Source organism: Nyctereutes procyonoides, unplaced genomic scaffold, assembly GCF_905146905.1.
Source record: "Nyctereutes procyonoides isolate TBG_1078 unplaced genomic scaffold, NYPRO_anot_genome, whole genome shotgun sequence".
NCBI lineage: Eukaryota > Metazoa > Chordata > Mammalia > Carnivora > Canidae > Nyctereutes > Nyctereutes procyonoides.
The window spans coordinates 10,090,021-10,102,146 of NW_026575025.1; the positions used below are offsets into that span (position 1 = coordinate 10,090,021).

Here is a 12,126-nt window from a genome sequence, read left to right on the forward strand (position 1 = left end):
CCGAGCTTCTATTGGGCGTAGCGGACGTCCGTCTGCCACTATCCCCGCCCCATTGCGGAAGCGGCGGGGTACTCAGGGTCCGACAGCCGGTGGGTCCGGGCCATGGGGCAGCCCTGGGCGGTAGGGAGCGCGGAGGGGGCGCCCGCGCGGCTGCCTCTCGTGCTCACCGCGCTGTGGGCCGCGGCTGTGGGCCTGGAGCTGGCCTATGTGCTGGTTCTGGGTCCCGGGCCGCCCCCGCTGGGACCCCTGGCTCGGGCCTTGCAGTTAGTGCTGGCCGCCTTCCAGCTGCTCAACCTGCTGGGCAACGTGGGGCTCTTCCTGCGCTCGGACCCCAGCATCCGGGGCGTGATGCTGGCCGGCCGCGGTCTGGGCCAGGGCTGGGCGTGAGTGGGGCGCGGTATCTGGGGGATGGAAGCGGGGGACGTAGGAACCTTGGACAGGGGTAGGTGCCCCTAGGACCAGAAGATGTTAAAACCAGATCACAATAGGATCCGCTTGTTAGAGCCAGAACACTCTTCTATAGCCTGGGATGGTAGATCCAGAAGAAATATCATTCATTCACTTACAAATAGTTCATGAGCACCTACTACGTACAAGGTACTGTTCCGGCCACTGGAGGTACAGAAAAGTGGATTCCTGACCTCCTGGAGCTTATTTTAGTGGGGGAGGGGGCAGATGATAAGCTATAGGCATAGTAAATAAGGAAATAATATAGACTGTTAGGTGGTGGTATGGAAACAAAAAGTAGAGCAGGGTAAAAGCTGTGCAGATTGCAGTCTTAAATATGGTAGTCAAGGTAGGCATTTGAGCAAAGAATTTAAGGAGGTGGAGGAGTTAGCCAGGTGGGAATCTGGGGGAGAGCATTCCAGGTAGGGGGAACAGATAGTGCAAAGACTCTGAAGCAGTTATGTGTCTTGTGTGTTCCAGAAACAGCAAGGCCAGTGTGGCTGGTGTGGAGTGAGAGGGGGGGAAGAGAGAGGTTAGAGATAGACCTTGTAGGACATTGAAAGCTTTGCTTTTTACTGGCAGTGAGGTGGACAGCCATTGTAGGGTTTGGAGTAGAGGAGGGCACAACTTAGATTTTTAAGGATCAGTCTGGCTGCTGGGGTGAGACTATACCAGGAGGAACCAAAGCTGGAATCAGGGAGAATAGTTAAAATCTGATGCAGTATCCAGGGGAGAGAGTTCATGGTGACTTGGACCAATGTGGTGACCATGGAGCAAGTGAGAGGTTTGCTCCTGGATGTTAGAGGCCGGAGAAAGGCTTAGGATTGGGATGTCTGAGCTGCAAGAGCCCTCGGACCTGCAGTGCTAGAACAATTCGTCCTGCATTTATGTATGATGAATTTGAGGCTTATTAGGGCAGTGGTCGTGCCTGCTTCCCTGGGATGGGTTCAGAGGCCAACTGGGTAGGAGAAGGGGCACTCAGAGCTGCTGGTGGAACTGACGCTGTGGTTGCTTCCCTGCAGTTACTGCTACCAGTGCCAAAGCCAGGTGCCACCACGCAGTGGGCATTGCTCTGCCTGCCGTGTCTGCATCCTTCGTCGGGATCACCACTGCCGCCTGCTGGGCCGCTGTGTGGGATTCCACAACTACCGGCCCTTCCTGTGCCTGTTGCTTCATGCTGCGGGCGTCCTGCTCCACATCTCTGTGCTGCTGGGCCCTGCCCTGTCAGCCCTCCTGCGAGCCCACGCGCCCCTCCACACCGCAGCCCTCCTCCTGCTGCCCTGGCTCATGCTGCTCACAGGTGGGGAGCTTGGGAGGCATCCACAGAGGCAGAGGCCCTTGTCGTGGGCCATTCTGGTGGGGGATGGAATTTCCGGCTGGTTCTCCTGGTAATGGCCTGGGGACCCAGTTCCAATGTCATTTATGGCGAGGGGTGGGGGGGAGGGCAGCCTAGGATTGAACTGGGTGTGCAGGACAATAAAATACAAGGCCTTGACACAGGTGCAGAGTTCTGGATAGGAGAATCAGGATTGGCTGAGAAGGAAAGACTAGTGGGAGTTGGGGGTGGTGTGATTGGGAGTGAGGAGGGAGTATTCTAAATGAGGGTGCATTCTAAGTGAGGGGAGCAGCCTAAGCAAAGGCGTGGAGGTTGGGCAAGGAGTAGGTTCAGATTGGATGGTGGAGACCCTAAATGCTGGTGTAGCCCTAACGTGACTGGACAGCAGGGAGCCAGTGAAAGTTCTAGGCAGAGGAAGCTCCAGTCTTTGGAAGTTGGGACGGGAGGACATGGATCAGGAGGCTGATTGAGAGGCTGTGTTCTGGATGACACATTTATTCCTCTTCTGACACCCTCACCTCCCCAAAAGCCCTACTGTTTTGTTTTGTTTTTATACTCTTTGAAATGCTTGAAATGCTTTGGGCTTTCTTTCCCCTGACTCCTTCCTCCTGACCCCTCCAAGGGCCCCTCTGTAAACTTGTCCTTCGGTTACTAAACTCTCTGACCACTCTGAATAGTCAGTCAGTGTCTCCTTATCCTATCTAAGCCTGACTATCCCTGCAGCCTGGAGGTGTGGAGGGGGGAGGCCTTGGGAGGCCCAGTGGGTTGTCAGTGTCTTCCTCTGACCACACTGGCTCCTTTGCCTCCTTGATGAGCCCCTGCTTCCACTGAAACGCAAGCCCTCCAACTGCACCTCCCTGCAACCCATCCCTCTGTGGCCATTCATTTCTCAAGTCCTGGGCCATGTTGAAATCATGGGTGCCTGGAAGTCTGGGTGAATGGCCCACTCACTGCCCCAGTTGCTCAGCTTCTAGACTTCCTCCATTTGACTTCTATCACCTACACCCACATCCACCCTTTACCTTGTCAGAGGTCAAAGTGTGTCACCTCCTGAATCATGCCATGAGCTGGTCACCCCTTTTTCTGTTGCCCACCTCCCCTCCTTCCAGCCAGCTCTCACTCTCATACTCTAGGAGAGTATGAGAGCTCCTGGCCCTCGTCTGTCTCCCAACACTTTCCCTCTTCATTTCCCCCACATCCAGCTTAGAATCCTCATTTCCACCATTCTCCTGCCAACATCTCACCCTTCTTGGCTCTGTCTACCTGTCTTCTCTGTATCTGCCCCTGGTTGCTAAGGGCTGGTAATTTGTGGCAGTTGGTCCCATGTCACATTCATGGCTACTGACCCCAACAGGCCCTCAGTCATGCCTTGCCATTGTGGTTTCTCAAAAGCTTGCCCCCCTCATGACTGTGGCTCCAACCATCCCACTCTCCTGTTTTCTAAGCCCCCACCTCTCGTGAAATCCATCACGGAGAAAATGACATGTCAGTTATGTCCAGAATTGTCCTGTCTTCATATCTGGAAGCCAGGCTCACTGTCTCTGGCTTCCCCTGTTGTCTGGCCTTCCTCCCCACTTGGAAGCCTCACTGTGGCCTGCTTCTCTTCCTGCCAACCCAGTGTCCCTCCGCTGGCTTTCTTTTGGTTTTCCTACCTATACAAACCCTCTCTTTACCCCATGTCCTCCTCCTCCCTAGCTCTTGCCTCCTGGCTCTTCTGCTAGCAGCTAGGCTCCTTGGAGGACTTCCCCGGGCTCATAGGTGCTTTTCCTCACTTCCCATTCCTTCCTCTACCTGCTCCAAACTGGCTTCAACCCCCCGCCCCCTCCTGAGAATGCCTCGGTCCCCACAAAGCCAGGAGGACCCCTCTGAGTTCTCTTTGCTTCACGAGACCTTTCTGCCTCATAAGACTGCTAGCCTCCCTCCTCCTGGAAGGGCTGTACCCTGGGCGTCTCCAACAGCTCGCACTGCTGGTTTCCTCCTTCCTTTTATGGTTTCCCTCTCTCTTCTTGATCAGGTCCCAAGGGACCTGGTCTCCTGATGCTGAGGTAGTGGCACTGTTCCCATCTCACTCTAACTCTGGCCTCTGGTGGGTCTTGGAACTCCCTCTTTGCCAGCCACCTGCAGATCTGCATGTCCAGCCTGGGCTTCTCTCCTGAACTTCCAGAACCATCCATATACTCATCTCACAGGCACCCCTCCATCCTGCCTCAGGACCTTCAAATAGAATGTTTTTTCCCCTCTTTACCTAGCAAATACCTCCTTCAGACACCACCCAAGATGTTACTTAATTAAAACAAATGAAATCCACTTCCCTGAGCTTCTAATAAGGCAGCTTGGCATTTCCCCACATAGCCTGTCTTTTTTTAATGAAGTAGAATTCATATAACATGTAATTAATATAAAACCACCTTCCAGGGACGCCTGGGTGGCTCAGAGGTTGAGCGTCTGCCTTCGGCCCAGGGCGTGATCCTGGAGACCCGGGATCGAGTCCCACATCAGGCTCCCTGCATGGAGCCTACTTCTCCCTCTGCCTGTGTCTCTGCCTCTCTCTCTCTCTCTCTGTGTGTCTCTCATGAATAAATAAATGAAATTTTTTAAAAAATAAATAAACCACCTCCCAGGGGATCCCTGGGTGGCTCAGCAGTTTAGCACCTGCCTTCTACCCAGGGTGTGATCCTGGGGTCCCGGGATCAAGTCCCACATCAGGCTTCCTGCATGGAGCCTGCTTCTCCCTCTGCCTGTGTCTCTAACTCTCTCATGAACAAATTAAAAAAAAAAAAAACCCTCCCAGTAGATCATTCAGTGGCATTTAGTACATTCATAATGTGGTGAACCATTACCACTAATTCCAGAACATTTCCATAGCCTCCAAAAGAAACCCTGTACCCATTGAGCGGTCACTTCCCTTCCCTCCTAGAGTCCCCCCAGCCCCTGGTGACCACTCATCTACTGTCTATGGATTTGCCTGTTTGGGACATCTCACATAAATGGCATCTTATAATATGTCACTTTGATAATTTGTTACTTTCACGTCTGGCTTCTTTCACTGAGCAGAATGTTTCATGGCATCCTATAGTTCATTAGTTCAGCAGATACTTAGTACCTATCAGGGGCCAGAAGGTGCTGTACTTTTCCATTGTAACCAATCACATCTGTAATTAAGTAACTGAGAAGTGATCTCTGAAATATCTGTTAGCTCCCTGAGGTCAGAGCTGCTGTCTGTCCTTCATCCTGGTGCCTGCTGTGTCTAGCAATGGGAGGTACTCCTAGTTTGTGATGAACGGAAGTTGGATGGATGGGGGACTGTGTCTGTCTGGGGCACCAGCATGGGCTGGCCGGGGAGTAGCCATTCAGCATTTGCTGAGCAGAGGAATGAGCCCTGCTTGGTGGTGGAGGGTAGGAAGTGGAAGAAGGGCAGGAGCTGGGCTTTGGGAGGGCTGGGCCCCCTTCCGCCCCCTGATCCTTTTACTTTCTCCTTGCAGGCAGAGTGTCTCTGGCGCAGTTTGCCTTGGCCTTTGTGACCGATACATGCGTGGCAGGTGCACTGTTATGTGGGGCTGGGCTGCTCTTCCATGGGATGCTGCTGTTGCGGGGCCAGACCACGTGGGAGTGGGCTCGGGGCCAGCACTCTTATGACCTGGGCCCTTGCCACAACTTGCAGGCGGCCCTGGGGCCCCGCTGGGTCCTTGTCTGGCTCTGGCCCTTCCTGGCCTCCCCACTGCCTGGGGATGGGATCACCTTCCAGACTGCAGCTGATGTGGGCCTCATGCCTTCCTGATTTCAGGAAGAGCTGGAGATGTTCAGGGAGAGGGCAGCAGGAGAGGGGGCTCCTAACTCCTTTCAGGCCCACTCCCAGCCTCAGGAGGGGAGGTGGGTTGGTACTTACTACCTTTCAGCAACTCCAGTCCTATCCTTGGCCTTTGCCCTGCCCAACCTGGTCTCCAGTGTCCAGGGCTTGGGTCCTGCAACTCTGCCTCTATTGCCCCCCTACTCCCAAGTATAGAGGACAGTTTGGTAAGGGGCTGCTTGGCCAGCCTAGTCACCCCTTTGCTGGGTTAATAAAGTGCCCACTTGGTTCTTGGATCCCCTCCATCTTTCGGGGTTTCTGGTCCCTCTGATTGCCACACATGGGAACCACAGAACACTTGAGGGCTTGGGGGCGGGGGCCAGGGATCTGCCTCCTGTGGCTTTGGTGGGGGTGGGGCTGGGGCACCAGCAGACCAAGGCAGCATGAGGTGATCCAGGGAAAAAGAAACATTCTTTCCTAGATTCTGTGCTTTATAGTTAGAAGCATCTCCATAACACTCACTGTGCCTCTCTCCGGCTAATCTGGTACCAAGGGCAGCAATTATGGGAGTTGATAGGATCTCAGGGCAGTGAATGGAGGAGTCAGGATTTGAACCCAGATTTTTGTGCTTTCTCCTTCACCCTTACACAGCTGAGGAAAGTATGCAAAATGGAGGCAGAGAAATCAGGTAGGGATATTCAAGCATCTGAAGGAGGATGCTCAGAAGGCTAAGCTCTTCCTCTCTGGACTCTTCAAGAGCTACCTGTTAAACATTTTATTCAAATATAGTAAACAGATTTCCAATGTGGCAGGTTTAAACACATAGGTTTACCTGTCTCCTCTTCAAATCTATATGATAGTGAAGAAATAAAACATATAAATTTACAAAGATAAAGAAAATAGGAGACAGTAGTAGACCAAAGAGCCTGATGACATTTTGAAAGATGGGAAGTGGATGGAAGCTCATTTCCTCTTTTAGCAGAGAATTAGAAACCACTCCTAGAGGGAGGAGCCAAAAGCAGCCAAACTGTCTCCCAGAGCCCTGGAGAGGCTCAGGAACTCTCCTGGCACCATGGAACCAAGGTGTGGGACCGACATGGACTGATTCAGTCTTGAAGAGGGGCAGCTAGGTTGCCCCTCCCCACAGGGCCCACCCCACCCTGTGCAGCCAGCAGCTAGCCATCTGGGGTACAGGTGGGGACTGTTCAAAGCAGCTTTGGGTTTCAGAGGCACTGGGGAGGGTGGGGGTGAGGGGCTGGACCAAAAATTGGATTAAGTGAAAAAGTCTACAGATGCTGCTGGGGGTCGGGGGGAATGTCATCCAGTGACATGGCAGGCTTGTCACCCAGGAACTCTGAGAGAAGCCCATCCTTCAGACATGCCCTGCCCATGCCCACAAAGGTTTGAGCTGTTAGGACTTTTTTGTTTTCCCAAATGGCATGTTGAAGTACTAGTTCTTAACTGTTAGGAATTTGGTGTGCCTAGCACCTTGTGCTGTACATAAGCATTGGCAGACTTCTAGTTTCCTCCTCAGCTTTAACCCTCTGGAACGCTTTTTTTTTTTTGTAATTAAATAGTAAGGAGATGCAAGAAAATATAAAATAAACTCCTCCCCCTTCCCATTTAAGGGATGGATACCACTTCCTTTGAACCCCTGCTGTGCCCCTCCCCAGTGGAGAAAACACTGTCCTGTCTTCATCATTCCCTTGCTTTGCCTTGCAATTGTATTACCTATGTTTGTATTGGTTTTGCATGTTTTTTAATTTTATGTAAATGGAATCATACCATGTTTATTCCTCTGTGACTTACCTTTACACACATTATGTTCCTGAAATTTACCCAGATTAACATGTAGAGCTGTAGGGTATTCCTTTTCCTTGCTGTATAGTGAGGCATTGAATATACAATTTATTTTCCCATTTTGTCCACCCCTATTATATGACTCCCTAGGATCTATTCTTGGTCCTTGCTCTTCCGTACAAATTTTAGAATCCCCTTGTCAAATTCCACCAGTAAAAATTCTCTTTGAGATTGTGAATGAAATCCAAATGAATCTATAGAGCAGTCTGGGAAAAATCAACATTCATATCAAATTATGTTTTTCGGTTCATGAACATCATGTATCCATTAAATGTTTTCAATAAAGTTACATATTTTTTTTCTCATAAAGATCATTCCTTTTTTGGTTATATTATTATTACTTTAGAGAGAGAGAGAGATTACGAGTGTGGGGAGGGGAAGGCCAGAAGGAGAAGGAGAGAATCCTAAGCACAGAGCCCAAAGCAGGGTTCAGTCTCATGACCCTGAGGTTATGACCTGAGCTGAAATCAACAGTTGAACGCTTAACCAAGTCACTCAAGTGCCCCTAGTTAGATTTCTTCTTCTTCTTCTTCTTCTTCTTCTTCTTCTTCTTCTTCTTCTTCTTCTTCTTCTTCTTCTTCTTCTTTTTAAGATTTGAGAGAGTGAACAAGCATGAGTGGGAGGAGGGGCAGATGGAGGGGTGGGACAAGCAGACTCTTTACCAAATGGGGAGCTGGACACAGGGCTCAATCCCAGGACTGAGATCACGAGCTGAGCTGAAGTCAGATGCCTAACCCACTAAGCCACCCTTGTTAGATTTATTCTTAAGTAGTTGATATTGTTATGCTACTTGTATATGGCTTATGAAAATAGAAATTTTGGGCAGCCTGGGTGGCTCAGTGGTTTAGCGCTGCCTTCAGCCCAGGGCGTGATCCTGGAGACCCGGGATCAAGTCCCACGTTGGACTCCCTGCATGGAGCCTGCTTCTCCCTCTGCCTGTGTCTCTGCTTCTCTCTCTCTCTCTCTGTGTGTGTCTCTCATGAATAAATAAATAAAATATTTTTTTTTTAAATTTTTATTTACTTATGATAGTCACAGAGAGAGAGAGAGGCAGAGACACAGGCAGAGGGAGAAGCAGGCTCCATGCACCAGGAGCCCGACATGGGATTCGATCCCGGGTCTCCAGGATCGTGCCCTGGGCCAAAGGCAGGCGCCAAACCGCTGCGCCTCCCAGGGATCCCAAATAAATAAAATCTTGAAAAAAAACACGCATTAAAAAAAATAGAAATTTTGTGTCCAGCAACTGGACCTGTCTGGGAAACTTATAATAATTTACTTATAAATTCTTCTGAGTTTTCTGCATTTATAATCACATAATCTATGAAAAGAGGTTTTGTTTTTCCTTTTAAATTTGTGTACCTCTTAATCTTGCCCCCTTTGTATGGGTGGAGGAAAAGTAGTGGGCACCTTGACTTGTTTTATTTTTTTAAGTAATCTCTGCACCCGGCGTGGTGTGGCTTAAACTCATGACCCCAAGATCAAGAGTCCTATGCTCTTCCAAGCTGAGGCAGCCAGGTGCCCCACCTTGACTTGTTTCTAACCTTAGAGGAAATAATTTTGATATTTCACCATAAGATATGTTCATTGTGGGTTTCTTTTTAAATAGATGCCCCTTAAATTCCCTTCTAGTCTGAATGTTAATAATTTGTATTTTTACTTTCAATTATTTCGTCTCTTAAGATAAATGGATATTATTATTTTTTAAAGATCTTATTTATTTATTCACGAGAGAGAGAGAGAGAGAGAGAGGCAGAGACACAGGCAGAGGGAGAAGCAGACCCCATGCAGGGTGCCCAATGTGGGACTCGGTCCCGGGACTCCAGGATTACACCCTAGGCTGAAGGCAGGCACTAAACCGCTGAGCCACCCAGGGATCCCCAGTGGATTTTATTTTTAAAAAAAGATTTGAGAGATAGTGAGCATGAGTAGGGGGGAAGGGGCAGAGGGAAAGGGAGAAGCAGACTCTCTAGTGAGCAGGAAGCCTGACTCAGGTCTTGACCCCAGGACTCTGATATCATGACCTGAGCTGAAGGCCAAAGCTTAACTGACTGAGCCACCTAGGTGCCCCATAGATAGATTTTTAAAAATCTAGACAACAGGGATCCCTGGGTGGCACAGCGGTTTCGCATCCCCTGACCTGCTGGTTCTAATGAGATTTCTAAGAACCAGCTTTTGGTTTTGTTGACTTTCTTTACTGATTTCCTGTTTTCAATTTTATTGATTTCTGCTCTGGTTCTTTTCTTCTTCTTTTCCTGCTTATTTTGGACTTAATTTGCTCTTCTTTTCAAAAATATGCATCCAATGCTATACATTTCTCTTTAAGCACTACTTTTGCTGTGTCCCACAAATTTCTTGTGTTTTCATTTTCATTTAGTTCAAAATATTTTTAAATTTTTCATGAGATTTCTTCTTTGACTCATATGTTATTAGAAGTGTGTTGTTTCGGGATCCCTGGGTGGCGCAGCGGTTTAGCGCCTGCCTTTGGCCCGGGGCGCGATCCTGGAGACCCGGGATCGAATCCCACATCGGGCTCCCGGTGCATGGAGCCTGCTTCTCCCTCTGCCTGTGTCTCTGCCTCTCTCTCTCCGTGTGTGACTGTCATAAATAAATAAAAATTTAAAAAAAAAAAAGAAGTGTGTTGTTTCATTTCCAAGTATTTGGTGATTTTCCAGCTATCCTTCTATTAGTGATTTCTAATTTAATTCCATTTGAGCTGAGAGCAATGTATTGTTTTGATTATTTTAAATTGGTTAAGGCATAATTTATGGACCAGACTGTGGTCTGTTTTGGTGCCTGTTTCATGTGAGCTTGAGAAAAATATGTATTCTGTTGTTGAAGTAAGTTTACAGAGGTCAGTTGTTGACTGATGGTGTGCTAGGCTCAACTATGTTTTTGAAAAGATACTATGGGGTGCTGGATAGCTCAGTGTTTGAGCATCTGCCTTTGGCTCAGATCATGGTCCCACAGTCCTGGGATGGAGTCCTGCATCAGGATCCCCACAGGGAGCCTGCTTCTCCCTCTACCTATGTCTCTGCCTCTTTCTTTGTGTCTCTTATGAATAAATAAATATTAAAAAAAAAAAGAAAAGATACTACAGTTAAAGACTGAACAGAGAACAGAAAGAGTTGAGAATTAAAACAATGGAATTTTAAAAACAGTTCCAGAGAAGAGCTGAAAGATAAAAATCCCTCAGAAAGTTGGACAGAGAGGTGCCTGGGTGGCTCAGCAGTTGAGTGTCTGGCTTTGGCTTAGGGCATGATCCCACGGTCCTGGGATTGAGTCCCGTATTGGGCTCCCTGCAGGCAGCCTGCTTCTCCCTCTGCTATATTTTATATAAAACCTTATATATATATATATATATATATATATATATAGATATAGATAGATATAGATAGATATAGATATAGATATATAAAAGAAAGTTGTACAGAAGACAATATGAAAGGAGAAGAAAATAGATGATCAGTTGTGTTCTCTTTGGAATTACCACTTATCAGATGTTGGGTTTAATGAAAATTCCAGAGAGAACAGAGAAAATGGGAAGAAATCACTCAAGGAAACAAAATTTTGTGCAAGTTAAGAATATACATCGCTACCCCACAGCACAACAAATAACGACATGCAGGAAGACGTGTCCTGACATTTTATAACTTCAGAGAAAAAGGAGGTCAGGAGCAAAAATGGCATGGAACTTCTCAACAGCATTACCAAAAATCTGAACACAGGGAAATACTGCCTTAAAAATGATCTTGCAAGGGATGCCTGGGTGGCTCAGCAGTTTGGCGCCTGCCTTCAGCCCAGGGCATGATCCTGGAGACCCAGGATCGAGTCTCACGTCAGGCTCCCTGCATGGAGCATGCCTCTCTCTCTGCCTGTGTCTCTGCCTCTCTCTCTGTATCTCTCATTAATAAATAAATAAAATCTTTTAAAAAATTGATCTTACATGAAAATTATTTTCAATTTCAAATTTTATGACCTGCTATCACACATATATATGAATGGAATAAAAATTTTTTTAGAAAATGTCTTAAAAATTTTAACTCTAGTGACTTTTTAAAGAAGGTACTTGTGGATATGTTTCACCAAATGAAGGATAAAAGAGCCATGAAAGATGAACATATAGGAACGCCTGGGTGGCTCAGAGGTTGAGCATCTGCCTTCGGCTCAGGTTGTGATCCCGGGGTCCTGGGATCAAGTCCCACATCAGGCTCCCTACATGGAGCCGGCTTCTTCCTCAGCCTATGTCTCTGCCTTCTCTCTCTGTGTCTCTCATGAATAAATAAATAAAATCTTAAAGAAAAAAAAAAGGGCAGCCCGGGTGGCTCGGCGGTTTAGTGCCGCCTTCGGGCCAGGGCCTGATCCTGGAGACTGGGGATGGAGTCCCATGTGGGGCTCCTTGGGTGGAGCCTGCCTCTCCCTCTGCCTGTGTCTCTGCCTCTCGCTCTCTCTCTCTGTCTCTCTCATGAATAAATGAGTAAAATCTTTAAAAAAGATAAAAATAAATTTAAAAAAAAGAAAGAAAGATGAAGATATGGAGCCTAGGAATCAGAGGATCTAGTCAGGAAAAATGCTCTGCAGCAGTTCTAGGGAGCAAACAGTACTCACTGAGGCAGGGGATGAAATGAAGTGCCTGAAAAAAAGGAACTGTCAGACTAAATGGGGGAAGAATTAACAATTGGTATATATAGAAAATCAA

General features: G+C 48.1%; 1 protein-coding gene across 1 annotated transcript; it reads left to right on the forward strand.

Annotated features, from left to right (window-relative positions):
- The first annotated feature begins 62 nt into the window (after positions 1–62).
- ZDHHC24 (zinc finger DHHC-type containing 24) lies at positions 63–7,739 on the forward strand. Its single transcript, XM_055315205.1, has 3 exons — positions 63–383; positions 1,470–1,747; positions 5,266–7,739. Exons 1-3 carry the CDS (start codon positions 103–105, stop codon positions 5,559–5,561), a joined length of 855 nt encoding a protein of 284 aa, XP_055171180.1. The 5' UTR covers positions 63–102; the 3' UTR covers positions 5,562–7,739.
- The last annotated feature ends 4,387 nt before the right edge of the window (positions 7,740–12,126 follow it).